This window comes from Drosophila grimshawi, unplaced genomic scaffold (genome assembly GCF_018153295.1).
Source record: "Drosophila grimshawi isolate 15287-2541.00 unplaced genomic scaffold, ASM1815329v1 contig_44, whole genome shotgun sequence".
Lineage (NCBI taxonomy): Eukaryota > Metazoa > Arthropoda > Insecta > Diptera > Drosophilidae > Drosophila > Drosophila grimshawi.
The window spans coordinates 15,898,638-15,925,044 of record NW_025063240.1 but is presented as its reverse complement, the minus strand read 5'-3'; the positions used below and the strand labels follow the sequence as shown (position 1 = coordinate 15,925,044).

Below are 26,407 nucleotides of genomic sequence, written 5' to 3'. Positions count from 1 at the left end.
GAGGCGCATGCGGGAATACTCCACTCATACACACATTCAGGACGATATTGGAGACGGACCCCCCAGCCAGGATGCTGCAGCAGCAGCAGGAGGTGGAGCAGCAGCAGTAGGAGCAGTCTATTGGACAGCATCAGGTCGCTTTCTCTGCTTGGGTGGCCTTTCGGTGCTGCTTTCGCTGCTCTCCATGCTACCTCCATCAGTTAGTAGCCAATTGGTCATAAATCTTCTGCCCAAGGACGCAAACACTTCAATTAGCCTAAGCGCCGCTGTCTCGTGTCTTGTTTGGACTTCTGTGTCAGTTCGGTCTCGCTGTTTTATTTATTTTTGTTTTATTTTTGTTTTTTTTTTATGTGCCGCATTCCAATCGCAATTAGCACATTAGCATTAGCGCGACTGACCTTTGACCTCGCTGCCACACCCGCTGTGCCCGCCTATTGTCCTGACCTCGACACTGTCCTTGCCCATCCGCGTGTCCTTTTGTTTCGGTTGCTGTTGCTGTTTTCTGTCTTCTGTCTGCTGTTCCTCTCCCACCCCTTGATTTTTCTCGCTATTCTCTGCACTTTGTCACGCATTCATTTGCCAAATGGTCGGCAATAATTGCGGTTGTCGCATTTTCTATTCCGCGCCGTCTACGCCGACGGAACAGGCGCCTCCGTTTATTTACATAATTGTCCATGTCGCGTCGTCACGGTAGCGTCCTCTAGGGATTGCACTGGAAGTTCAAAACTCCTAGAGCAAGTTTGAACATGGAGCAGGGGACTATAAAATATATGTGCATGGATGGCTGAAAAAATGAACGGAAAGACGAATGACAGCAACAAAATGCTGCAAGTTAAGGCTGAAAGCAAGGAAACAAATTTGACAAAAAAATATAACTTATATATATAAAATATAAACGAAGAATAAAAGACAAAATTAGCTAGACAAGTTTTGTGGAATTTTGAAGAAGTCAAATTTAATTACTAAAGAAAAATATTTAAGATAAGTTTGGCTAAGAAAAACAACCTGGAAAAGAGATAGAAAAGTGAAAATCCAATAAGCGGAAAGGCTAAAGAATGCTTTATAAATTGTAAAAAAATATAAAGCAAGAAAAAACATGTAATTTGGACAAGAGAAAAGAACTAATGGAAAATATAAGGAAAATTCAACATATTCAAGTGAAGATTGAAAAACAATAACAAAGCAAGTAAAAACCAAAAGTTAATTAAGTAAACAACGTTTAATTGAGTTGCAGCAGAAATGAAGTGAAGACAAATTGTAAAAGCTGAAATTTCTTAATGTCGAATTCTGTTGAATTTCGACCGGAATTCCTGGTTTACATAATATTGCCGTAGTTCAACTCATTGCGAGAGACCACGAGACTGGGCAAGTCTGTTTCGCCTGCGCATCAATCAGCGGTTGGCAAGTGCCTGCATCCGGGCATTGGAGAGATGCATGTGTCATCAGCGCTGAGTTTTCGTTGATCGTGACAATAAAAATAAAAGCGAGCAGCAATTGGTTCAACTGGGCCAAAGCAACATTTCATGATTGCCATCATCATCAAAATGTTTACGTGGATGATGGACAACTACAGCAACAGCAACAACAACAACAACAACAACAATTGAGGGGGTACTGTGAATTGATAATGACAATAGAGACGTGGACAATACACATTTACCCCATAGACGCTGTCGTAGTCGTAGTCGTTGTCATAGTCGGTGCCGGGCCGTGATAATCACAGAGCTGCTCAGATTTGATTGAATGAATGCGAGAGTGCCGCCGCTTTGTGGGTCAGCAATGTCTTATTTGAGTGGCGCCAAAACACGACATGACTCAACACGCACACCCATTGAGAGAGAGAGAGAGTGTGGGTGTGAGAGCGATTCAGGAAATTGCGTGACGAATTCGCAGCGCGAGCAGTGAAAGTGGCAGATGAGTGAAAAACAAATGAGTTCAGACACTAAGTAGCTCAAATTGGAACAGGCTCTCAAGTTGCGGCACATCAATAACCAAGCAGTTATCCAAAATAGTAGTCGTAGTCCGACACCAACACCTAATTAGGGTCCAAAAAGGCGACTGACAAGTTTAGCGCCACTAGCGCGGGTGGTCGAGGAGCGAGGAACGAGGAACGAGGCACGAAGAGGCACAAGGTAAGATCCTAAGACGGACACACCCCGAAAAGAGCAACACACACAAGGCAACAAAGTGGCAGCTGTGTCTAGGCCACGTTTTGGGACGACTTCGATTTGGGTATCCTGCGGTAACAAGACGAAGTTTTCGTTTTTTTTCTCTTTCTGTTTTTTTCTGTTTTTGCTTTTGGGTGTCGCCCATAAAGTCGCCAGTCGTCGATTCGATGCGTTTCATGTTTGAGGTGCAGACCAAACTGAGATAATTACATGTTAATTCCAATTCTCGGTTATCTCTCTCTCTCTCTCTTTATACCCTTAACCTGTTGAAAATGGGAAACGAAGGCATATTGAAGTTGGGCAAAGGTATGTTACAGGCAGAAGGAAGCAAGCGAACCCATAACGTATATATATTCTTGACAAGCATCGATTTCAGAGACTGTTTGCGTATACCGATACAAATTGAGCCTTGCATCTGTAATCAGTTCATTGAGAACGATTCAGCTTAGGGTATCTCCTAGTCGAGCTCTCATGTCTAGAGCATTCCAAGTTATTTTCTCTTGATGTTTAATCCGAAGACAACGCAATCAAGACCAATTTGAAGCGGCGTCTCTCTGAGGTGGCGACTTTGCCGCCGGCGTCCTTTTTTGTATCGTTGTTCTTTCGAATCGCATTCGATAATTAAGCAGTTGCCGCACAATGTGTGCGGCATTTAATTGAGCTGATCTCAAGGCTTAAGGACACCTCGACCAGACTAAATACTCTCAGTCTCAGTCATAAGCCAAAGGTAAATCACATATATGCTTATATGCATATAGTTGAAACGCTCGATCTCGACTGGCAGGCCTATTAATAACTTTAATTAAAATTGCGACTTCGTCATCATCATGATGAGCACTCTCATGATCGCGTTGTACATTTTGGAGTGTGGGAACCAAATTATTCAAAGCAGCAGCAGCAGCAGCAGCAACAAGCACACACAGAGCCCATAATTCTCGGCACTCTCTCATATGCATATTTATTGCATTTTTTCGACGCGGCAACGCCCCCAAAAAATTCACAATGGAATTTCAATTCCATTCCACCGACTTTTGACTTGCGACTGAGTCCAGGAGCATCGCACCAGATACAGAGTCACAGTAAGACTCAGAGTCAGAGTCAGAGTCAATCTCAGTCTCATCCTCCAGTCTCCTGTCTCCAGTCTCCAGTCTCCTTGCGAAGACTGCAATCGTATCGCTTCTTTTGTTTAGCTATACATTTTTCTTTTGTCTCCCCCGTCTCCGCCGTCTGCCTCGTGTGCTCCTGGCATCCAGTTGAACTCAACTGACTTCGCAGGAATAATTAAAATTTATATGTGTTTCGTTTTGGCTTAGCGATTTATTCTTTTTGTTTAGCTTAGCTCACTTTACTGAGTCCCCCCACACACACACACCCCCACTTCTAATGATATTGCCTCGTCTCCGACGAACCTTTCAACCTTTTGGACCCGTCTGGCACTCTGGCAATTCCATTTCACTTTCGCACATAAACGGCGTTAAAGGCTGGCGCTGCCAATTTGCATATGGCAACTGTTGCTACGTGCCACAATCCTTTACACCAATCCCTTCATCCTTCTCACCACTACTCTTGCTTGTCTCATATTAAAACGCTTGTCAATTGCAAAATTGCGAGCCTTGTGCATATTTCTTTCTTTAAGACCTTTACGGAGATGGAGGAGGAGTAGGAGTCCGTCAAAGTCATCGGCACGTTCCCAACTGTCCAATGAGCAAATACAACTGCTAATTCCCCACTCCCCACCCGCTACTTCCTCAACTAACTTTCACTAGCAGCCACATCCTTGGCAGGTTTGTGCGGCGCATTTGAAATGAGCAGCGAGAAAAGTTGTCAAATGAATATTCGAAACTGTAGTGATATATCATCAATGGATTGAATGACAGACAATGAGAGAGAGAGGGAAAAGAAGGAGTGAGCGGTGAGAGGGCGAAATAGTCGGATATGGTGCGGAACGTGCTTCAATATTCTTCTCTGTTTTTCTCTGGCACCGGGACGAGTTACGCCAAGTTTTCTGCCCAGATTGTCATGTTTGGCAAAATGATTAATCACCTTGTTCCTGTTCCTGTCCTCAATAACAGAAGGCAACTCTGTTTGAATAAGGAGTGAAACGAACATGCGGGGAGAGGGGGAAGTGCAAGACGGAAATGCAAAAGTTGTCGATGTGGAGTGGTGGGGCGGTAAGTGCGCTTGACTGCTTTTAAGGATTTCAACACTTCTCCACCGGGATAACAAATTGCAAAAATTCTCAACAATATTACAATTGTAAATTGGCGGAAATCGTTCCCCATTGATTGATTGATTACAGATTTGACTAATACCAGATATATATAAATATATATACACAAATTATACGCACTTTTGCTGATTTTAAGTTCTTAGACATGTTTTAGATCATTTCACTGACTTACATATAAATAATAAAACCAATCAAGTTTTAGTTAGCCATCTTAGCTGGCAGCGATCTAACCGTTACAACAAAAGCAAACAATATATATATATATAATATTTATATGTATAACTACAAATAAATTGGCACTTGATAGGATTCGTCGCTTACCCATTCAGAAAATGTTTAGCAATCGAATGAGTCAAGCAAAGTCGGAGAATGGAGAACAGATCGAAGCCAATAACAGTCAAGGTGATATTGAGGACTCCATTGACTCAGATTTGGCATTGTTGCCGCCACCACATCGCTCCATTGGAACGCGTCTTCAACTTCGACGTCTGTCGAGCAAACGTAGACTGATTTTGAAGTGGCTGATTTGTGTGTCGGCGATTTTCTTGCTGCTGCTCCTTGTGCCGCGTCATCAAATGATCCGAGAGGGGCAACCAATTGGCGGATCGAGAATACTCCTCTGGAACGTTGCGAATCCTAAGCATTCCTATCAATGTCACTGCCTGGTGACCAGTGATCGTGGCGGTGGAATCATAGATGCCATCATCTTCGATGCGGACAGACCCTATTCGTTACAGGGTCTGAACAATGTTAGACGGACCCCCAATTTCCTCTCTGTCTTTGCAGCCAAAAAACCGCTGAGTTTAGTCAAAAATTCGGTATCTACGCATGCTCAATCTAAATTCAACTTCACCATGACCTATCGCCTGGACTCGGATTTGATCTGGTCAGACCACTACTTCTCATTGCGACACAAGAGTTATAAGCGGGTGAACAAGTTTGAAGAACCAAATGAAGACTTCATGATTAATATGTCGGTAGTGGAAGCATCCAAGCTAAGCCTCAAGCTGGAGCTTAAACACAAGCTAGCTGTTTATATGATGGACAACTTGGTGAACGACTCCACCTTGCCACCACAGACACCCAACTATCTGCAGGAGCTGCGCCTGCACATGGATTTCAGTGTCATTCACGACTGCCATGAAAGAATAGGGTAGCTAACACAACATTCAAACGAGTGATAAAGTAATCTCTCCTCTTTTGGTAGATGCATTTCCTACAATTTTATGCTGATCGTTGAGCCCAGCTACTGTCCGGACTATGTGCATCCGCAGTTCTATTTGGCGCTGGCCAATTATGTGGTGCCTGTGCTAATTGGTGGCACCAATCTCAGCCAGCTTGCGCCACCCAACTCTTATATAAACGCCGACCAGTTCCACACACCTAAAGATCTGGCGGCGCACTTAATATGGCTCTCGACGCAGCCGGATCTATATGAGCAATACTTCTGGTGGCACTCCAAGTACCAGATCCAACTCAATAGGCAGCCCTACTGCCACCTCTGTCGCCGTCTGCGAGAGAATCGAGAAGTTAATCCTGCCACTGAATTCGTTTATTGGTGGACTCAATACAAGTGTCCGGTGCCCAGCAACTTTAGTGTTTAAATAGCTATTACATAAAAAGTAACTTGAAGCCGATTAAACAGTCACGAAGAATAACTTTTGCAGCCTCTTAACCTATGTACATATTCTCAATCAAGAGTTCAAAGCTTATTGATTTGCGATATCAGATATTATATTTGATTTTCAGTTCAGTTACCCCAGTTGGCATTCAATTTCAGTTTCATTTTTAGTTATTTACACAAAAGAATTTTATAATTTAATATGACTACTACATTTAAGTAGACAATTCGTAAATTCTAAGCATTTCAACTGTACAAATTGTTTGCAGGAGAACAAAAGCGGCCACCGGCAATGGCAATGGCAATGGCGAAGTCTAAAATCACTTTGAATAAGGGCCAAGACAAAATCTATCTTACCTTGGCCATTGGAAAGAGCATCGTTTATCTTTCAGTTATATTATTACTGATCCACTGCGGACGATATGTTCACGTGATGAGAAGAGGAGCTAAGGAGTCCAGCGGCAAGGCTATCCTCCTGTGGAGCGAGGGCGCGATGACCATTCCCAATTGTGGCTGTCTGGTGACCAGTAAACGCAATTATGCCGGCGCAACGTTTGAGGCCAACGTCTTCAATGGAGATCGACCGTACTCCCTGAAGCGACTCGATCGGATCAGGCGTACCCCAAATTTCCTGGCTGTCTATGCTCTACGACATCCCAAAAGCCTGTCGCGCGATCCACTGTTGGGGCATGGTAAAACAATCTTCAACTTTACGATGACTTATCGCAGGGACTCGGATGTGATCTGGACAGATTACTACTTTGCCGAAGAGCATAGCAAAGAGGCGAGCTTCCTCGAAGAGGTGAACCAATCGGTTGCCAATTTACGCTCTCAGCTCCAGTCGAAATCCGCTCTGGTATTCTACATGATATACGAAGTGAACAACAACTCTCTGCCCGAAAGTCTCTACCTGCAGGAGCTGAGAAAGTACCTGGAGCTGGATGCCCAAATCAGCTGTCATGGCTATCATGAGTAGGTCTATAGCACTTCTCTCACTTTAGTTTATATTTACATCAAATCTTGTTCCTAGTTGCGCTCAATATAAATTCATGCTGATCTTTGAGACCAGCACATGTCCGGACTATGTGCATCCGCAGTTCTACACGGCAGTGGTCAACTTTGTGGTGCCGGTGATAATTGGTGGCGGGAATCTTAGCCAGCTGGTGCCAACAGGGTGCTACATCAGCGGCGGAGATTTTGGCACACCCAAGCAGCTGGCTGAACATCTGGTGGAGCTGTCGTCACAGCCGCAGCTGTACGAGCAATTCTTCTGGTGGCATTCCATGTATCGACTCCACAAGAGTCCGCATCCCTTGTGCGCCCTCTGCCGCCAACTCGGTCGCGAGGTTCCGCGACGAGAGCGCCAACCTGGCGAGTTCCTTAAGTGGTGGACTGGATACCAGTGTCCAACTCGCACCGATCGTCTGGCCTCTTTGCAATCTTCTGCCTGATTCGACACACACACATTCAACCCGAATTATAATTGTCGCCTGCCAAATTGGAATCGCTGAACACTTTTTTTATTTCACGGAATTTCGGCGGCACTTCATTGACCTCTTCGCCGACGACGAGTGCTTTGCCTGCCAGCTAATAATTAGCTAAAAGCTAATACCCTTATCCAAAAACTTTTATTATACAACTTTGGCATGAAGCATGTGCTTCTAAGTTTGTAGCATGGCATTATGTTTGAGAGTGATTCTATATATCTGAAGATAGCAATGTTAAAGTCACATTGTTTATTTTTACGTAAAGAAATACTTAGTAGCTGCATTAAAAAAAAACCATAAATAAAGTTCCGAAATTATATTCTAAGCTATTTGAATGGAAGCAAGAGTATTGAGAAGTTGAGCAAATGTTGATTATGTGTTTTTGCGACTGGTTCTTGAAATAATTGGGATGCCAACTCGTGCCGAAATGCCTGGCTATTAGGGTGACCATTTAGTGAGGCAGCTTTTTATTTTTACTTTTGCTGAGGGGGTTAAGGGAACTCAAGGGTTTTTCAACAAGTTGTTTGATGCCTGGGAAATCAAGCGCAGGAACATTAGCAGTCAGTCAGGGCAGAGATAAAGCAAATAGAGAGTGCTCTCATCCATCCATTGTGGAGCTGAGCTGGCCAACTGGATGAGACTGAACTGATGAGAACAACTGTGAGCAACTGTGAGTGGGCGACGGACGATGTGAACGACGACGATGGTGACGGCGTCGGTAAGGTGCCAAGACTAAAGGCAGACACAATGCACGAAAAACAAACAGAATTGTCATGGGAAATATTTCATAACATTGCGTCTGAGTTGATGCACTCCTCTCACTCTGCTCTCCTCACCCTCTCTCCCTCTCTCTCTCTCTCTGGCTGTCGTGTTCTGTTGTCTGTTGCTGGCACATTTCAAAACGGTATCACATACACAAAAACACTTTTCTTCTTGCCACACACACACATACAATATTTATAAGTTAAATGCTTCACTAAACAATAAGCCAAGCCAAGGCAACTCGTCCGACCAAGTGGAGGTGATGGTAATGGTGAAGGTGGTTGGAGGTTGGAGGAGTTGCTGCTGCTGCCGAGAGTCCAACTCTAAAGTTGAAGGCAAGGCGATAATGAAGCACATCGACAAAACGCAGGCAGGGAAGGGTCCCACAAGCAAAACAGCCTTTTGGGTTGACAGGTTGTTTCTGGTATTCGGTTCTGTTCTGGGAAGTTCTCATCACGGCATCTCTGTCGGTCTGTGCCTCCGCATCGCCGACTCTGTTTGCCCATTCTGTTATCAACTATTACAATATTTTTGTTTAATTGACAAACAGGTTTATCATTTGACGCTCCAACTGTCTTTTCCCACAGTCATTTTCGGTCAGCTTAACTATTTAACCTGACACCAAGAAGGCAAAAACTATACAACTTTTCTACAATGGGCCCTTATCACAATGGGAAAACCTATTTGTTAATTAAACTCTACATCAAAAGTTTGCAAATTAAACATTAACTTGTTAATTTTAGATAATATTTTCTGATATTTCTATCGATTATTTAGAGTTACTTTAAGACTTCCCCAATAAGAGATGGAGGTTATAATCAATATCAAATTAATTGTTACTTATTCTCATATTCGCATTCCTCAACTTTTAACCAGTTTGCCATAACTTTGAGCCACTGTGCTAACTGTGGATAGCGCATCTCAGGATTGATTGCTTTGTGGCACATCTCGACATATTCGACACAGTCTCGTTTTTGATCACCATTAAAGCTCACATAACAATGCGATCACGACCAGTTGTCTCCAAAAAAGAAAAGAAATCGCCACCCATTTAATGTCTTAATTCACTTAGATAACACCACAAACTTAAAAACTCAACTAAAAGAGCTTCTGATGATGCTGCTGGCTGTTGATTTTTCTGCTTCTGTCTTGGGCTTGTTTGTGTTTGCTTTTGGCTTTTGGCTTCCCAGAGAGACTTTCAACGGACAGCAACCGTTTTCTCACCTGGTGTTCAAGATGCTCAGCCTGGCCAGAAAGAGGCTGCTTCTGCTGCTGCGGCTGTTTTAATTTGTTTGTTTACATTTTGGGAAGCAAAGAGCTGCTCGGCTTTTTTTTCCCAGCATGTCTCGGAGGCTCATTTGTTGCTGGTGTTTGGAAATAGAAGCGCAACAGAGAGAGGTGGAGAGGGAGGGAGCTGGGGCGATGTTAAGGGCTCGTATCGCTCGTGTTTTGGGTGTGTTAACAACTCGACACTTCATTAATTGAAGTTGAAAAAGTGCATCTATAAAAAGACTATTAAGTTCCACATACAAAAGGAACGCTGTCTCTCTCTCTCTCTGTCTCTATCTCGAGCAACTTGGTACTTGCAACTGCCACAAAGTGATTGAATTAGACGCAAATTTGATTGCTTTTTCGAAAAAGTTCAATGGTTTGCTTCTAACAAACAATTGAATATAATGCCAGAGCTTTTCCAATGCAACTTGTTTACTCAATTCAATTCGATTCAATTCGTTTTGATTCTTCAGTTTCTCAAGTAGAGTATTCCAAGTGGGTTTTGTACATGAGAACAATACACTTGAAGATTTGGCAATTTCTGCATTTTTTGTATATCATAATTGTTGGAATATTATTGAGTGTCAGAATTAGCAGCAGATTAACAAGTCTACAGATAATCACAGCAATCAAAGCAATGACTGGCAGAAATATTCCTCAGCTAAACGAAAACTAAGCAGAAAATTAAAAAAAAAATTACTAACTATAAAGATATCTTTGTACATAACGAAGATTAGATACCCTAACAGACCAGGAAAGAATATAGAATAAACATAACTATATATTTATTGGTCTACTGATCTAGAATTTATATAATTTATGGGCTCGTTGACGCTTCCTTTTGTCTGTTACATACTTTGGCGCAACTTTATTATACCCTTTATCAGGGTATAAGAAAACTATCCAATGTGAAGGCTATAAAAATAAATCTATATGCAAATGCAGCGCTCAGTGAACATGGCAGACGAGAAAAGTCAAAGGTATTTAAGCATAAGTCAGCGTTTAGAGGCCAAGATGCGAGAGAGATACCTGCAACGAGGCAAGTTGCAAGTTGCAGCTAAGAGTCTGGCCCACCAAAAATAGTCTTGGTGACAGCAGTCCAAGGACTCCGCAACTGGCGCTGCCAATACAAATAGCAATGGACCATGGACCATTACCAGACAACTGGCGCAGAGGGGTCTGCACAGAAATTGTGACAAGTTGCGGAATTATTTTTCGCAGAAGATGTTCATGGTTTTGCCCCAACCCAATGGCTGCGTGCAGATGAGCCGAGATTGATAAGCAGCCAGGCAGAAAAAGAAGAAGAAGACTGGGAGCTGAGAGTGAAGCCCGTGCCATACTGTTCCCATTCCCGATGCAACAGACGTGGACGTGGCTGCCACTGCGATGCAAGTGCGCAGATAATGCGAGCGATTTATGCTGTGCAGCCAGCGGGGGCAACGGGGCACAAAAACGAGGGCGTTGTTGACAACAGTAGCTGCGGCAGCAATTTAACAGCGATTACAACCGCCAACTGGCATTTAAGTGGCCATTGTCAGAGGGAATCGCGATCTGCGAGTGCCAGCAATGCCAGATAACCGATCCGCGACTCCTTCTCCACTTCGCATGTGGGCGAAAGATGGCAGGATTGTCGCCCTGTTCTTCTGTCTCTCCACTCTTAATAGTCGACTCTTGAAACACTCAAGTAATGGGAGCTTAAAGAGTGGCGCTAAAAATAAAATAATAACTAACTATGGCTATAACAATAAATATAAGCCGACGATTATATGAAATCTATTTGATATAGTAGTCCGAAGTTGATGATACTTTGTCCAACAATGGGGAAGAATTCTCACGCATATTTAGTAAGTTTGATTCGGAAAACTTGGTAAGCGAATATGTGTATACTTTAAATTTGATGAATATACTTTTAGAACTGACAGACAGATATGGCCACATCAAGTTGATAGTCGCTTGCAAGGTCCGCAGGGTGACACTTTGGTGTTGGCCACATAGGTCTTGGGATTATTTGTGACTGCCAATTCCTCGGCCCACAGAGTGTTCAGATAGCGTTCGAGCTTATCGACCGTATCTTCGCTTTCGGAGCAGGTGGTGAAAGAGGTGTCACTGCCTTGCGAGAGGCTGGTGGGATTGTGCTCGTGACACACATTCGAGGACTCACTGTACTCGTTGTGCACACAATCGATGGGGCAATGATGATCCTCCCAATCGGGCTCCTTGGCATCTTCATAGCTGCTCTCTTCCGCATCGGATATAGATTTCTTCAGCTTGGACTCCGCTGGTGGTGGCTTCTGCTCCTGTTCGAGGCGATACCATTTGACCTTGTAGGAGTCCTGACCGCATTCGCCATACAATTCGCCCGTCAACTGATCAATGTTGCACTCACAGATGAGCCTCGGCGCGTTGCACTTGTGGCAACGAGGAAACTTCGACTCGTGATTGAGAATGGGTCGTGGTCGCTTCACGTTAGACCTAATCTTGGGCACCTGAAGACCGCATACAATGCACGCCTGGGGCAGATCAGCGCAGTCCGCCAGCTTGAATTTTTCGCGCACACGTTCGCCAGGCTTGGGATGTCCCGGAACCGACTGCCTGGCGCACTTGGGGCAGCTACAGTTGGGCACCGCTAGAGGATTCGCCCTGGCGCTCATGCGTTCGTATAGGTCACGATAGACAATGTTGATCTGCTTCTCGAAAGCCTTGTGTGCCCAGAAGAATGCCGGCCGATAGTTGTCAAAGATTTTCGCTGTCCTGTAGGCGGCATGCATCCAGGCGGCCTTCTGTGTGCTTATGGCCATGGCATCCACAATGGGATTACTGATCGTCCGGTCCGGTTTGCCGTGAAAGAATGCCTTGAAGGCCCGTTTGATGATCGCATACGTGAGCATCGCCTCCACGTTGCCCATCTCGCACTTGATTTGCAGCGCCTGCAACAGATCCTCGCGCCGCAAATGTGTCCCTTCGGGGGGATTGGCAGGACATCGGGTGCGCAGCTTCTCGTGATAGATGAACGCCCGCTTGATGATCGATCTGGCATTGTAGGCCCGACCCGTGTTGATGCCACAAACGACCATGATCTGGGCCAGACTCTTGGCAATGTCCTCGACATTTTCGTCGAACAACTGATATGGATCCAGTTTCCGTTGGCAGTTGCAGCAACATCCACTCGACCCCGGATCCAACTCGGTAGTTGCAGCACCTTGCTTTTGCAACATTGCCATGTTTGCTGTTTGTTCTCCAGGTCTTTACAAACAATTTTGTGTTTTTATTATTTTTTCTATTCTCTACAACAGTCAAAACTTTAACAAATTTTGTTTCGGTATCTATTTGAAATTTGAAATAAGGAGACCTGAACCTGTCCCTTGGCAAACATAATACATAAAAATGTTCAAACTGACGCATTTCAAATACAAGCAAAATCTTAGCTTTAGGCTGGAACTAACCAATCAGTCCAAGGCCAAGCTATAAATCATAAATTATTAATAATCGTTAATTCCCTTCTAGATAAATGCCTTTCTGTGTGTTTTGAGCAATCTGTTCCACTGTGCACATACATATATTATAGTTCTAGCTATAGGTATAGGTATCGGTATTGGTATTGGTTTACCATAGACCACCACCACGAGCCGCAACAAGTGGAACAGGCGGCTGTGACTGCAATTATGCTAAATAGATGCTATGATAGCTTCAATGGGCAGGGCCATCGGTATAAATAAGACGAAGAAGAAGAAGAATACGACAAGCCAGCCAAATGGGTATTTTTGTTGTTGTTCTTGCTGTTGTTGTATTGACTAAATTGTTCAAATAAATTAAGTTGTAGCTTTCGAAGCGACATCGGATAGTCGTCGCATAGATGGATAAGATACTTATATAGCTTGCTTTGCTCTTGGTGTGGGGATTGGGGCAAGCAAATAGCAAGAGCTTGCTTGGAGACGGGGCAACAAAACACAGACATAGATCGAGGCTGTTGCGCCTCACAGAGGCTGCCGCCTTGTGTCGCATTGTCATTTGATAAATTATGATATTTGATCAATTGTTCAACAGATGGGGCAGGGGAACGGAAAGGAGGAGGGGTAGATGCACTGTGTCTGCCTAATGAAATGGCTTTCTACGTGTATGCCTGCCCCTGCCTCTGCCTCCTCCCTCCCTCCTCCTCCTCCACCACCTCCTCCTCGCCACACCACTGTCATGGCCAGAAGTAAGAGAGAAGACCCGCATCAAGTTGCCGATTGAACTTTTCTTGTATTTACATTGTAATGGCATCTGGCGAGCAAACAAACACACAACAAGACACACACACACACACTTAACGTGCCAAGGCGAACACATCTGCATAGCATTCACAGCATAATAGAATTGGGACTCGAGACGACGAAGAAGAAGAAGAAGCAGCAGAAGATGCCTCTTTATTGTGGCTAATAGGCTCTTCTTGTGGCCTTTGTTGTTGTGCCGCCGTCGTTTGCACTCCAAGGCGCATTGCAATGGACCCCAAGATGCCGCCTCACCTTGCCACATGTGGATGTCGATTAATGAATGGTCCGACACGCTGGACATGTGGCACGATGGCAGGGGTGTCTGGGGGGAGAGTGGGTAAAGGGGTAAAGTGTTGCTGCTGTGCCTGTTTACCATTCATATCGCATTCATTGTCGCCGCAGTCAACAGGCCTCTAATTATGTGTAAAGGTGTTGCCTGTCTGTGTCTGTGTGTGTGTGTGTGTGTGTCCCTCTTACCCCCTGCCTTATCCTCTCTTGCTAACCATCTCTCGCTGCTCCCAGACATCTCTTCAAGGGTTAATTTCTGTTGTTGTAGGCAGGATTTGAACCTTTTGTCGAGTCAATCAATCGCTGCTTGCTACTGAAAGCAGCTACTGCTGATGGGACAACTGTGTGTGGCATCTGTTTCGGTTTGGCTACCGATACCAAATATCAAATTAAGAACAACCTAAATTGAATTGCCAAGTACCAATACAATTTGTAACTATTGATTGAGCCAAATAAAAAAATCAATCTAAAATCAGTTAAACTTTGACCTCTAGATTAATATTGAATTCAAAATTTAATATACGATTCTGTTTCTATTTTTAATACAAAATTAAATTCCCAATTTGTTTAAATTATTTCATTTATCAAAACTAATCCGATTTTCAAAAACCAGGCCTGCTTGGACATGGCTCGAGGAGCATTATAAGTCGTTTAACTATTGAGTTTGGTCTGAATAACTTAGTAAACTAAAAAGACTTTAATAGACTAAATCATCTGTCGCCCGATTGTTACTATGGATTTTTGCATAGAAACGGATGAACATTGCTATTCATGGCTAGTGATGCTCATCAATAATATATTTACTTTCTGTGCTTTGAGTGGCCTCCTTCAATATCCTCTGCAAGCTTATAAAAATGTATTAATAAAAGCCCAAAAAAAATATTTGTCTTCACTTTCGTTTGAGGCGCTGTCGAAGTCAGCTGCTGTCGCAGCAGCAAAGTTCAAAGACCCAACGAGACAAACAAAAAAAAACAAAAAAAAAAAAGGGGCGACAGCTGATGATGCTGCCACTGATGTTGCTCCTGTGGCAAGGGGCATTTGCACTTTTATTGCTTCGAAATTGAACGCCTCTTGAAAATGAAAGAGAACGCGCCAAGTCATCATAAAATGCCAATGTAATGAAATAAATTGAACACAACATTTGTTCCACAGCCTCCGCTGGACTTGGACTCCTTTTTTGTCTCCTTGGTATTTATGTGTGTGTGTGTGTGTGTGTCTTGCCCCTGTCACAACAGCAAACAGACAGTGAGACGGTTAGACAGACAGAAAGACAGACCCATAACAATCAAAAGGCACACAAATATTTTCAATAATAAATCTATTTGATGGGCTGCTTGAGGCACACATTTATCAGGGCGCAACGCCAACTTTATGTTGCAAGGCGCCTCTGAGAAATGTTTTATGGAATATGCTATAAGGAATATGGAGTATGGAAGGTTATGGGTCATGGGTTATGGGTTATGGTCGAAGGATGCGTTGACAGCAGGCGCAGTCGTTAAAAATCTCAAAATGACGACGCTACACATGATTAATTGTTTGTGGGCACACTTGGCACATACATTTAATATATATACGAGTATAGTGGGCAGATTCTGTCTCAGTCAGTCTGTCAGTCAGCTGCTGTTGGCTCAAAACACTTGTCGCCATAACTTGAATATTTTATATTCATTCTGTTTTCTTCTTTTTTTTTTGTGTCAGCTTGTAATTAATTTCTGTCCACTTTTCGTAGCCGCATCTGTTTGAGTTGGTCAGAGACCTGATGACAATCCTGACACCCTTGCCGCCATCTGGCACCTCTTTGTCGCGGTCACCTCTCCTCACCCCTGGTTGGCCAATTGTCCGCCTTTTTGTGGTCAGTCGATATAAATATTGCATTTAATTGAACTGTCGCACGCTTGACCTGGCCCACAACAATTAACCTGATCGACCTTTACATACATCGTAATCTCAATGAGCTAAGACGAATATATTTAGTGAAGCATGGCACTATTAAGTATATAACCTAATGGGTAATCAAATATCGTATTGCTGAGAATACGCATGGGAAATCCTTTTTTAGTTTTATTTATTTCATTTGCAATTCAAGCATTTCTTTATCAATATTTTGAGTATAAGATTAATATGCTTAAATGTACTTATTTTATTTATTTACAGGTGTTCTTTATAAGTTTCAAGTCATAAATTTAAACACAATATCAACTTTGTGCTGAAAGTCAATCCAGTTTCTCGAGAAATCTCAAAACATATGCAGTATTCTCCATCGGTCTTCTCAACACTTTCTCCCCTCTCCAAGCGTAAATAAATCAATGCGAACAGAGCAAAGAAAAACCCTTGTAATTGCTTAATTAAATTGCCGCTAAAGTTATAATTTGAGCTGTGAGATAATACCGAAGATTTTTCAGTTGCATCTGCTGCTTGGAGAGGGGGACACTAAATCAGGTTTGCTGACAGGGCTTGACTAATTTTAACCCGGCCACAATTCCGGCTGCACTTGAGTCGGAGTCGCAGTCTAAGTCCTGTGCAGCTTGTCTCCATTCTCCTTGCTGCACATATCCTTTCAAGTGGATGCTGCGCGTGCGCCGCGATCTGTCTCTGTGTGTGTGTGTGTGTGTGTGTGTGGAGTGTGTGTCTGTGTTTTCCAAGTGGTCGCGTGCTAATGGGGAGCAAAGGTGCAGCCAGCCAGTCAGGGCTCAATGGAACGGATTTGGTTTTGGAGCAGCGTGTTAATTTATGCCTCAGATGCGTGTCCTACGCAGTCTCAGCTGCAGTCTGCAGTCTGCACTCGGAGTCAAAGGACACGACACATGCCGACACATGACTTTGTTGACACACACAGGCAACAGGAGTAGGGGGCGACTCCTAAGTGGTATTTATTGGTTTGCCAAGCGGCGACAACTGCCGCATGCATCCTGCTTGCTGTTCGCTGCTTGCTGCTTGCAACTCCTGCTCCTGCTGCAAGGATTGAGTTACGCGTTGGCGACACATTTGTAAACAGGCAACCGATTTTTGTAGCTGGACTACCGTCGTTGCAGGCGCGTCTTATTTGCAGTCACATTAGGAACGGCGCACACAGACACGCACACACACATAGGGGAATTACAATAACAGATTGTTTCCTTGCCACACGGTGTGTCCTTGTTTTGTTTGCCGTCACTCAGACAGCACACGGCGAGGATCAGGATCAGGATCAACAGCAGCAGAAGCAGAAGCAGCAGCAGTCCGTCTGATTGACAATCTACAAATTTGTGCGTTTATCAATCAATGGAAAGTCGCCGCTTGTGGCAAGGACAACATGCAGCCACGTCAGTGGCACGTCACGAGCCCATCAACAGTCCCTCGTTTGATGGATCGTCCGATTCATGTTTTTACACTCAACTACGCGCCTCAAAACACGACTGTGCAACTGACAGTGTGTGTGCCCTGGTGTGTGTGTGTGGGTGTGGGTCTTTGATAAATGCATAATAAATGAACCAATGTTCAAACGTAATGGCTGTAATTTATTAAAAATTATTCGTTCATTTACAAATGACTTCTAAATGTTTTAATTTCAGTAAGCAAGAACGCCCAAAAATCGAACTACTTATGAAATGTAAACATACAATGGAAGAAATATCAGTAAAATCCTTTGCATTTATTTTTCACTCTTTCTAGAAACTTACAGCGAAATATTATGTTTGATTTATATTATAATTTATATCTGATATTTTATATCTATCTGTTATTAATTCAAATACTTAGGACGCTTTCTATGTTTTTAAAAGCTCAGATCAGGTTATCTCCTCTCTCAACTGGAACATTCCATTATGTTTTCCAGTGATTCCATTCCAATATGCAAGACAGCAATCAATCAAACCAGCTGATCAAAAGCAATGACAAAACATGATTCTTCACACACACACACAAAAGTACTCTAAGTCTGTACGCACACACACATACAAACAGAATAATACAACACGTTTGATGTCCATATATTAAAATGTATGTCGAACAATAAACAGCTTAACTTGTGAGAGTAAAACCACCCAAACCCCACCCTCTCTCCGCTTCATCAAACCAAGCGCAAAGAAAAGCAAAAGCAAAAGCAAAAGAAATTCACGTGCTGCTGACTGACAAAGAAATAACAACAACAAAAACAACAACAAAAACAACAATAGAATTACACAATTAAAGCGGAGCGCCAACAGATTTAACGGACTCTGCACACTTTCAGACACTTGCACACACACACACATACACGTGTATACAATGTGCTTGTTGACGCTGAGAATTGTGCTGCGACAATGCCGACGTTTAAATTGTGAAACTCGAGCAAATGTTTGCCATGAATTACTATTTAATGCTGATCAATTTGAATTTGGTTAAAAGAATTTTCCAATATTGAATAAGCTCGAGGCGTCTATTGGAATTTCAGCTGTGCTCCCTACTTGCAAATGCTGGCAGTGCTGAACGCGTTTTGGACGCGTTTTAAAACGCATTCCAGTTAACTGAATTGCGAATTTCCCCGTTAGCAAATTGCACATTTTTAACCAAAAAAAAAAAAAAGAAGAAGAGAAAGATGAAAGATAAAACTCTATACGACTAGTGCAATAAATTTGTGTTAATAACAGTTGTTGTAACTCCGCCTCTCCCCCCCACAACACAACAAGTGACCATAAATATGGCCAAATGGGTTGACAGTTGGCAGACACCAAAAAAAAAAAGAAGAGGAACTGGAAACCCTTCCACTCGAAAAAGTGAAAACGAACTGTGAACTTCCAAATAGTTGTGCATTGCATGAGAGTGTGTGTGTGTGTGTGTGTCTGTGTGTGTAATACAATTTGTGGCCAGAAATTTGATATGAATCAAGTGCCACGTGTCGCCCTTCTTTATTTATTTTGTTTTTGCGAAATATTTTCGGGAAGAGTCGGAAAAAGAAGAAGCAACCTGGCTGGTTTGGTTAGCTTGCCCCTTTAAAAGGGGCACAGGACACAGGACACACAGGACGACAGATGCGCGTGTCGAAAATTTGTTGCTTTGTGTTACACTTTCGTTTAAACTCGGCCAAGAAACTAATTCGACGAAGCGAGGACCGTTTTATTTTTATCGCAAGCAGACATCGCTTGCAATGAGAGATAGACAGAGAGAGAGAGAGAGAGAGGGAGAGGGAGAGGGAGAGCGGGAAGCTAAAGTTGGAGGCGGGAATGCATCTCGTTAAACCGCAACCGCAGCAGTTGTTGTTGTTGTTGCTGCTGCTGCTGCTGCTGATTCGGATCGCATCAGCACATCTGTGCCGCCGCTGGAAGTACTCTTTTCCCGTTGTCTGCGAGAGAACGAGAGAGAGAGAGAGGGAGAGCAGCAGGACAACGAATAGCGGTTGCCCGTTACGCGAAATTAATGGCCCCTACCTGCTACATGGCGCGGGGGGGAGGGGCGGAGTGTGACGCATGCCTGGTGGCAGATCGCCAGATCTGTAGATGGGCCAATTTAGATGCACAGATGTTTGTTCGCCGTTCGCCTGCTGCTTGAGTTGGCGCAGCAGGACTAAAGACGAACAACTCTTTGGCATCGTAAATGGTAAATGCGAAGTGGTAAATGCTAAATGCTAAATGCTAAATGGTAAAAGGTAATCAGCACACGGCTCCAACTCGCACAGCTGCCACCGAAATCGGAAATCTGAACCTGAATCCTTAGAGAAATAAACCAAACAGTATTTTTCAAACATTTGCACAATATTTGTGATTATCCTTTTCCGACCAAAACAAATAGGATGTTTTTGCTTGTATATGTAAATATTTAAGTTATTATAGAAAATATTGTTAAAAGCACACATCTGCAACAGTCAGAGCTTAGTTTGCCTCTCATATATCAAATTCCATTCCATTTCATTTTTGATTTTCATTTTTTTTTTATAAAAAATAATAAAAGGAAGAATAAAGAGTTCATCCTCTTTTTGGCTATTATTTATTTTGCTTTTACTAAACTTTTCTTCGATTTGAGGATATTGATTTATATTTAGTTAACAGAGTTGCGCAATTAAAAAGATACTCGAACTTTCTGTAGATTTCTCTTTTGCAGTTTAGGAAAACCAACAAAAAATTAAACACACAAATTGTAAAAATATTTTATATCATATTTACGCTCTTTGGAAAAATCAATGGAAAGGATTTACATTTAATCTTAATTGAGTGCAGATAATAAAATTAATTTGTGTAACAAGCGCTGCAGCGCTCCTGAATATGCTAGTGGATCCGCGGGTCTTATGACGTCAGCTGTTGGCTAAAAATGGACACTTGAACGACTTCGTAATCGGACACCACGGCCGGACACTTGGCATGTGCCAGGGAAATGAAATGAACTGATACCCAAAACCAATAAACAGAAGTGCGTCCACTTGAATTACATTCCCGAAATATTGTATTTAGCGCGCATACACCTTAAGGTTAACCTTCTCTCACTCTCGCTATCTCTCTCTCTCTCTCTCCCTTTAGCGACCGGGTGTCAAAGGACGTGTTCATCCTTTAACAGTCGCTGAGCGAGGTCCTCTCTCTCTCTGCCCCCTCCTCTCTTAGTCTCCAATGAACCCGCAAAGTTGCGAGTCAATTTGTCAGCAGACAACACGGAAAAGGCCACGGAATCGAAATTGAAAATTGTTGAGCTGCAGTTCTCCTCCTCCTTCTGCAACTGCTCCTGCTCCTGCTCCTGCTCCTGCTCACCATTCGTACTTTTGAATGGAACATGGAAATTCGATACATTGCCAGCTGCTTCTGATTGAATGCAGGCCACCCTGTAAGTGCACCCATCAGACATCGACACACAATGCACACATACACACACAGACACACACATATTATGCAACGATTTTGAATAGAGTCCTTGAATGTGTGGCATATTTGGTGGGGGGATATGTTTGTCAAAGGACACGAGAGCTTTTGCAACTGCAACTGGCAAACAGCAGTACAAAGGAATACTAAAATATTCAAATATTCGAATATCATCCCAACCCCTATCCAACTTCAGTTGTTGCATGCCGCATTCAAACCACAGATTGTAAGCCAGAAATATTTCGACCATTTTGTTGTTGAGGGGACATTTATACAATTGCTAAAGCACAATAAAAGCCAAAAATAATAAAGTGAAACAAAAAAATTCAAAAAAAGTTTAGCAAATGAAAAATGTAAGTAAAAAAAAAGCGAAATTAAATTTGGTAAAAATATTATAGTCTGAAATCTATGGTTGAAAAAGAATCTGTGAAAAATGTTGTCAAAAATTAATCAACAGTTTTTAAAAAAAAACAGTAAGAGATGATCTCAGCAAAATTTAAGAAATAAATACCGAAGCAATCTATGATAAGACTTTACTCTGTGAAAATAATTGGAGTAAAAAATGTTCATAAATTAATCACCAGAAGAAAATAATGTTTGATTAACTATCGAAAGTATTTAGTCGGTTTCTGATAGATGCCTGCAAAATGCTTGGTCCGTTTTCCATTTCTATGCTAATGGATTGCTCATTTCGTTGCCTTCAATTATTCTTCCTGTTGCAAATGAAAGTCACGGCGACAGCTCTTTGCGATGGCTATGTCCAGGGCGTTGCGATAGGAGACGAGTGATAGCCAGTACTCGGTACTACTGTTGGACAGATTCGAGGGGTAGTTGGTGTTCAGGAATCTGTGCACATCCAGCATATCCTGGGCGAGAAGTTGCGGTATAAACTGTTGGGTGACGCTCAAAAACAACAGATTGCTATTCTGATGATCCGAGGCAAACCGGATGCCGGCCCGATGTAGAACGACTACGGATTGACGAGCCTCCAGCTGGCTGGAGTTCAACTGCTCCGCCAGCATCTCGGCCAGCCTGATGAGCTCAGCAAAATCCAAAGATGTCGCAGCCACACTCGCGTCCGGATAGTTCACTCGAATGCGCTTATACACCATTAAGATGGTGTGCATCAGGGTCATGCCAAAGTTCGGGGGATTCATCGCAATACTGCGCTCCATCAAGGAACGCATTATATCCCCATATGGCAAATGGAACTGCAATCGTATATAGTTAAAGATACGCTAAGATATTAGTTATGTTGAGCTCTTACTGTCCTATAATGCTGGAGGGCAATGGAAGTGCGCATCATGACCATCACATTGTGGAACGAGAGTTTCAAGTAGCTGGTCAGAATGCGACGCTTACTCTGGAGCTGAGCAAACTGTTCGGGTTGAGTCAACTTGTGAATAGCTTCCACATCCGCGTCGGCAAACACATAGCGCTCCAGAAACCTCTCGAGCAGCACATAATCACTGGATTTGGTTCGATATTCCAAGCCAAGGATATTGGTGTCCTCGCTTTGACGCAGCTCATCGGCAAACAGGCAAAACAAATCGCAGGTGCAGACAAAGGCCTGAAAATGGGGGAAAAGAGCAGAAATTAAAGAAAATTCGATGAGGAAACTCTTACACATACTGTGCAGCTAACTTTGAGCTCCGTTGAGTGTTCGATAAGACTGGTAGTCACCAGCAGGAACAATTCCAAGCGTTGCCGCAATGCCCTGCACTCCTCGGCCATGTCGATGTTGTCGGCATGGGTCAGATACTTCAGATCCCAGCTGAGAGACGAGTACATCAACTTCAGATAGAGACAAAGTGCCTTTGGGCATGGAGCGGAATCCTGCCTGAGAATGAGCAGCACTGGATCGCTCAGCTGCCACTCCCTAAGATCAAAGTGGGCATACAGTGCGGAGAGTAGACGTAGCGTAACCAGCAAACGCTGGGATGGCTCCTCCGATGGGGATTGCTTGGAGGCAATAATATAATTGGTCACCGCTCTGTTGAGCAGCTGCTTGCAATGATTGTCGTTGCTATCGCTCTGATCGTAGAGATGCTCCAGCGTCTGGGCACCCATGCGCAGCACACAGTTCTCCTGCTCCTCGAACATCATGTCGCCGATCTGATCGAGCAGCGCCTTCACCTGTGGCCCCTGCAAGAACATGTATTGCGGTAGCTCGAGCAGATTACGCAGATCGTTGCTGTGGTCACGATACTGGCGCATAAGTGCCGCCAAATCTGGCAGCAATACGGTTGCGACCAACTTCTTGGCATTCAAGAGCGGCTGATGCACCGGATACTCCGTGTAGCGACCCGGTGGCACCTCGCCACTAACCGCCTGCTTGATGGCCCGCGACATGATCTCAATGAGACAACTGTTCTCCTCCCGTCGCCAAGACTCTAAGTTCGGAGGCGTCAGCAGCATGGAGATCATGCTGGACCAGGCCAGCACAATGTCATTGCGACCGTAGTAGGCATCGATGAGAAAGGCGCAATGCTCATGCCCCGCGACACGCAGAAAGAACTTTACCAGTATCTGGAGAAGCTCCGGCTCCGAGATGTCGTCGCGATAATGGAACGGAACCAGTGCGGCTGCCGCTTGGGCAACGCCACGATGGGCAGCAAAGACCAGGGACTCGATTGCCAGCTGCATGTTCTCGTCGAGTATGTGGGGCGATGATCTGTAAAGGTCGCCCACCAGTTGTATGGCCATCTGGCTAATTTCATTCTCGGCGCTCATCGTCAGACCGAGCAGGGTATTTCGGTATTTAATGCCCTGCTCAACGCAGGCGACACGCAGCAAAGCATTGGCATGCAACTTAAACAATGCCTGAAAGCTGCATTCACACACCTTTACCGCATTATCCTGCAGCGAAACGAACAAATACTTGACATCATCCGGGTTCAGATAGCAATTCGGATACTCTTTGATCCACACTCCGAACTCGGCCGCACTCATTTGGCGAATATGCTCCACACAATCCATGCAACGCTCCAAGTAGACTTTGGCGAATAGCTGCAGCCAAATCTGCCGGAGCCTCACATTCGCCAGGAAAACGGTGGCACTCAGCGCCGTCATCATCTTCAATGCTACGCGAAATGAATCTCATCTAGATTAAGTAGTTCTATTTGGTGCTCTTCTCATACCTATTAGGGTTGTGGTGTGTCTAAAGGCACGCACCTTCGAGTCGGCCGCAACCATCACAAACCCAGTGATATTCTTCAGGAAGTAGTCATCCAATATGATGGGCGTAGAGATCACAGAATTCATTAGTTCCTTCACAAACTGACTGATATTTTTGACCAACAAATAACGCATTTTCATTGTCATGGGATATTGCACACTTTTCTATAATTTAATTGTATAAAAATATATGTAAATTATAAAAATAAAATATGTTTAAGATCGGAAATGGGGCTGCACATAATTCTATAAATATTCATTGTGTATTTTTGTTTTCAATCATTATTACAAACTAGAACTTACATTGCCAAAATGAGCCGTGGCTGTAATGAGAATATTGCCAAAGTCAAATGGTAAGTTTTGGCTTTGGGGTATTTGATAATTGCAGCCGCTGGCCTCCAAAACAAACTGCATGAGCTTAATCAATGCATCTGTAGGATTATTCATATAACATCTGATCCACGCCTGGCAGATATTCTGCAGTAATTCAAATGAGATATGCAACATTTTAATGTAACGTGGAATTAAGTGGCGATTTGAGAATGAAATATCTGCAAATTTGGCTGAACTTACCTTTAGCCTTTTATTTTTACCGCTTACAAGTGTAAATAGAGAATATCCTGACTGCGTATCCTCATTTTCCTTATTGTCGCTCACATCGATGCTTCAATGGTGTGTTTTATATGTATTGTAATGTAAATATAAGAATAATATATAATGCATAATATGCATAATATTACCTATAATGCTGACTAGTTTCTTCCAAATTGTTGGACAAATAGGATTGTTCGGAATCCTCTGCATTGAGTTCAATTGAAGTGCTGCTCATTTTGAATATAATATTATAAACAATTCACAGAACAGAAATTTCTCGACGTGTGACACACGTGCAAAAGCTGTAGACAAAAAGTGTTGCCAGCCTTTTCCGAATACTAAGCAAAAAAGGCAACTCTAACTGTTAATTTCAAAATGGGAAAGTGCTTAGCAGTGTTGCCACTTCAGCATCCTCAAGATGCTGCTGCCTTTATTTGATCGAAGTTAGGCTAAATGAAAACAATGAGAGAACATTTTGTGAATACATACAGGAAATATATATATATAAGTGATGATCTGGAACCCTGATCTGATCAATAGAATCTGATGTATAAGCTGTTCGTTAAATATTCATAGCCGTGTAGCTGAAATCGTGTTGACCTGTTAAATCAATACTTGTGTTTATTTCTAGGCTAGTTGAATGGTTCTTCCCATCGAGCATGTCAAACAAGAGCTGCTTGGACGTGATCGCCGCGGTATGTTTGTGATAATTCAATCCAAGGGCCAATTATGTGGTCAGTGCCATATTCCCACAGGTCGCAAACTGAAGCTGCTGGTGGGTCAGGTAGCGAACAACAACAACAATAACAGCAAACAATTAGCCCGACAACAGAAACAGAGCGCAAATTGGGCAGCCACTTGTCGGTCGGTTGGTCGGAAGAGAGAGAGAGTAAAGGAGATCTAAGGGCACCGCCCTGCTCGGGGTCGAGGCTAACAAGGACCAAATAATCGGCCTCTGCTCCCAAAACGCCAAATACAAATATTGACGTTGCTTATCGCACGCGATCTCCCGTCGCAACCACCACGAGAACCACCTAAACAGATCACAGCCACCGACGCCGACGACGCCGCTGACCACTTGAATGACTTGGCAACTTTTGATTGTTTTGTTTTGTTGCTGTTGTTATTGTTTTTTTTTTCCTTTTTGGCCTGTCGAATTATTTCAATCTGCGCTGATGACGCGGCTCATTCCGCGATGATAAAAAGCTGGCGATAAGACGCATTCGGGGCATTCCTGGAATTCAAACAATATTGATGTTCAGCAAACACAGCTCAAATTGGCGCACGCAGTCAGCAGCCAGCTGCCAGTCAGCCAGCCAGCTCCTGTGATTGAAAGATCAATCGAGTGTGGCCGAGAGATCAGGAGAGATCAGCTGCTCCCCTCCCCCTCAGTCCGTAATTGGACTCGTCCAGCGCCGGTCAAACAGCCTGTCCACGATCACATCACGAGCATATTCAAAATGCTCGCCCATTGTTTTGGGCTCATTGCAATTTCCATTTCTCATATTTTATATATTCGCATTCAGCACGAAATTTGACCTTTACCTTTGTTGCTATTTATTTTTTTTCGGGTCGGGAATTAGCCATTTGGCCAGCTGCATGTGGCGCTCATCTTTTTTGAGGCGCACGTGGCCCAAATCCTGGCTGCGAATGCAGATGAGCAGCTCAGCGTGATTGATGTGTTCCTGCTTTAGGATATTAAACAATAGCTGACATTTTTGGCAGTCGACTCAATTGATAGGCACAAGTTTGCTG

General features: G+C 43.5%; 4 protein-coding genes across 4 annotated transcripts; 2 read left to right on the top strand and 2 right to left on the bottom strand.

The window, feature by feature from the left end:
* Window positions 1-1,772: 1,772 nt before the first annotated feature.
* LOC6571383 (alpha-(1,3)-fucosyltransferase C) lies at window positions 1,773-7,523 on the top strand. The gene is made up of 3 exons (XM_043215586.1): window positions 1,773-2,132; window positions 6,289-6,991; window positions 7,050-7,523. The coding sequence occupies exons 2-3, from the start codon at window positions 6,312-6,314 to the stop codon at window positions 7,468-7,470; spliced, it is 1,101 nt and encodes a 366-aa protein (XP_043071521.1). The 5' UTR covers window positions 1,773-2,132; window positions 6,289-6,311; the 3' UTR covers window positions 7,471-7,523.
* LOC6557776 (alpha-(1,3)-fucosyltransferase C) lies at window positions 4,704-6,020 on the top strand. The gene is made up of 2 exons (XM_001984036.3): window positions 4,704-5,551; window positions 5,606-6,020. Exons 1-2 carry the CDS (start codon window positions 4,731-4,733, stop codon window positions 6,000-6,002), a joined length of 1,218 nt encoding a protein of 405 aa, XP_001984072.2. The 5' UTR covers window positions 4,704-4,730; the 3' UTR covers window positions 6,003-6,020.
* Window positions 7,524-11,291: 3,768 nt separating the features above from the next.
* LOC6557760 lies at window positions 11,292-12,810 on the bottom strand. The gene has a single exon (XM_001984038.3). The coding sequence runs from the start codon at window positions 12,759-12,761 to the stop codon at window positions 11,478-11,480; it is 1,284 nt and encodes a 427-aa protein (XP_001984074.1). The 5' UTR covers window positions 12,762-12,810; the 3' UTR covers window positions 11,292-11,477.
* Window positions 12,811-21,400: 8,590 nt separating this feature from the next.
* Window positions 21,401-24,906, bottom strand: LOC6557748 (cohesin subunit SA-1). The gene is made up of 7 exons (XM_001984039.3): window positions 24,799-24,906; window positions 24,632-24,722; window positions 24,362-24,535; window positions 24,022-24,223; window positions 22,514-23,964; window positions 22,149-22,451; window positions 21,401-22,092 (listed from the first exon to the last, which is right to left on the bottom strand). Exons 1-7 carry the CDS (start codon window positions 24,885-24,887, stop codon window positions 21,586-21,588), a joined length of 2,817 nt encoding a protein of 938 aa, XP_001984075.2. The 5' UTR covers window positions 24,888-24,906; the 3' UTR covers window positions 21,401-21,585.
* Window positions 24,907-26,407: the final 1,501 nt, after the last annotated feature.

Excerpts from the sequence above, each read along its gene's own strand:
- LOC6557776 (XM_001984036.3), top strand. The coding sequence starts at position 4,731 with ATGTTTAGCAATCGAATGAGTCAAGCAAAGTCGGAGAATGGAGAACAG. Across the intron at positions 5,552-5,605 it reads GACTGCCATGAAAGAATAGG|ATGCATTTCCTACAATTTTA; the intron begins GTAGCTAACACA and ends CTCTTTTGGTAG.
- LOC6571383 (XM_043215586.1), top strand. The coding sequence starts at position 6,312 with ATGGCAATGGCAATGGCGAAGTCTAAAATCACTTTGAATAAGGGCCAA. Across the intron at positions 6,992-7,049 it reads AGCTGTCATGGCTATCATGA|TTGCGCTCAATATAAATTCA; the intron begins GTAGGTCTATAG and ends TCTTGTTCCTAG.
- LOC6557760 (XM_001984038.3), bottom strand. The coding sequence starts at position 12,761 with ATGGCAATGTTGCAAAAGCAAGGTGCTGCAACTACCGAGTTGGATCCG.
- LOC6557748 (XM_001984039.3), bottom strand. The coding sequence starts at position 24,887 with ATGAGCAGCACTTCAATTGAACTCAATGCAGAGGATTCCGAACAATCC. Across the intron at positions 24,723-24,798 it reads GAAACTAGTCAGCATTATAG|CATCGATGTGAGCGACAATA; the intron begins GTAATATTATGC and ends ACACCATTGAAG. Across the intron at positions 24,536-24,631 it reads GTAAAAATAAAAGGCTAAAG|AATATCTGCCAGGCGTGGAT; the intron begins GTAAGTTCAGCC and ends GAATTACTGCAG.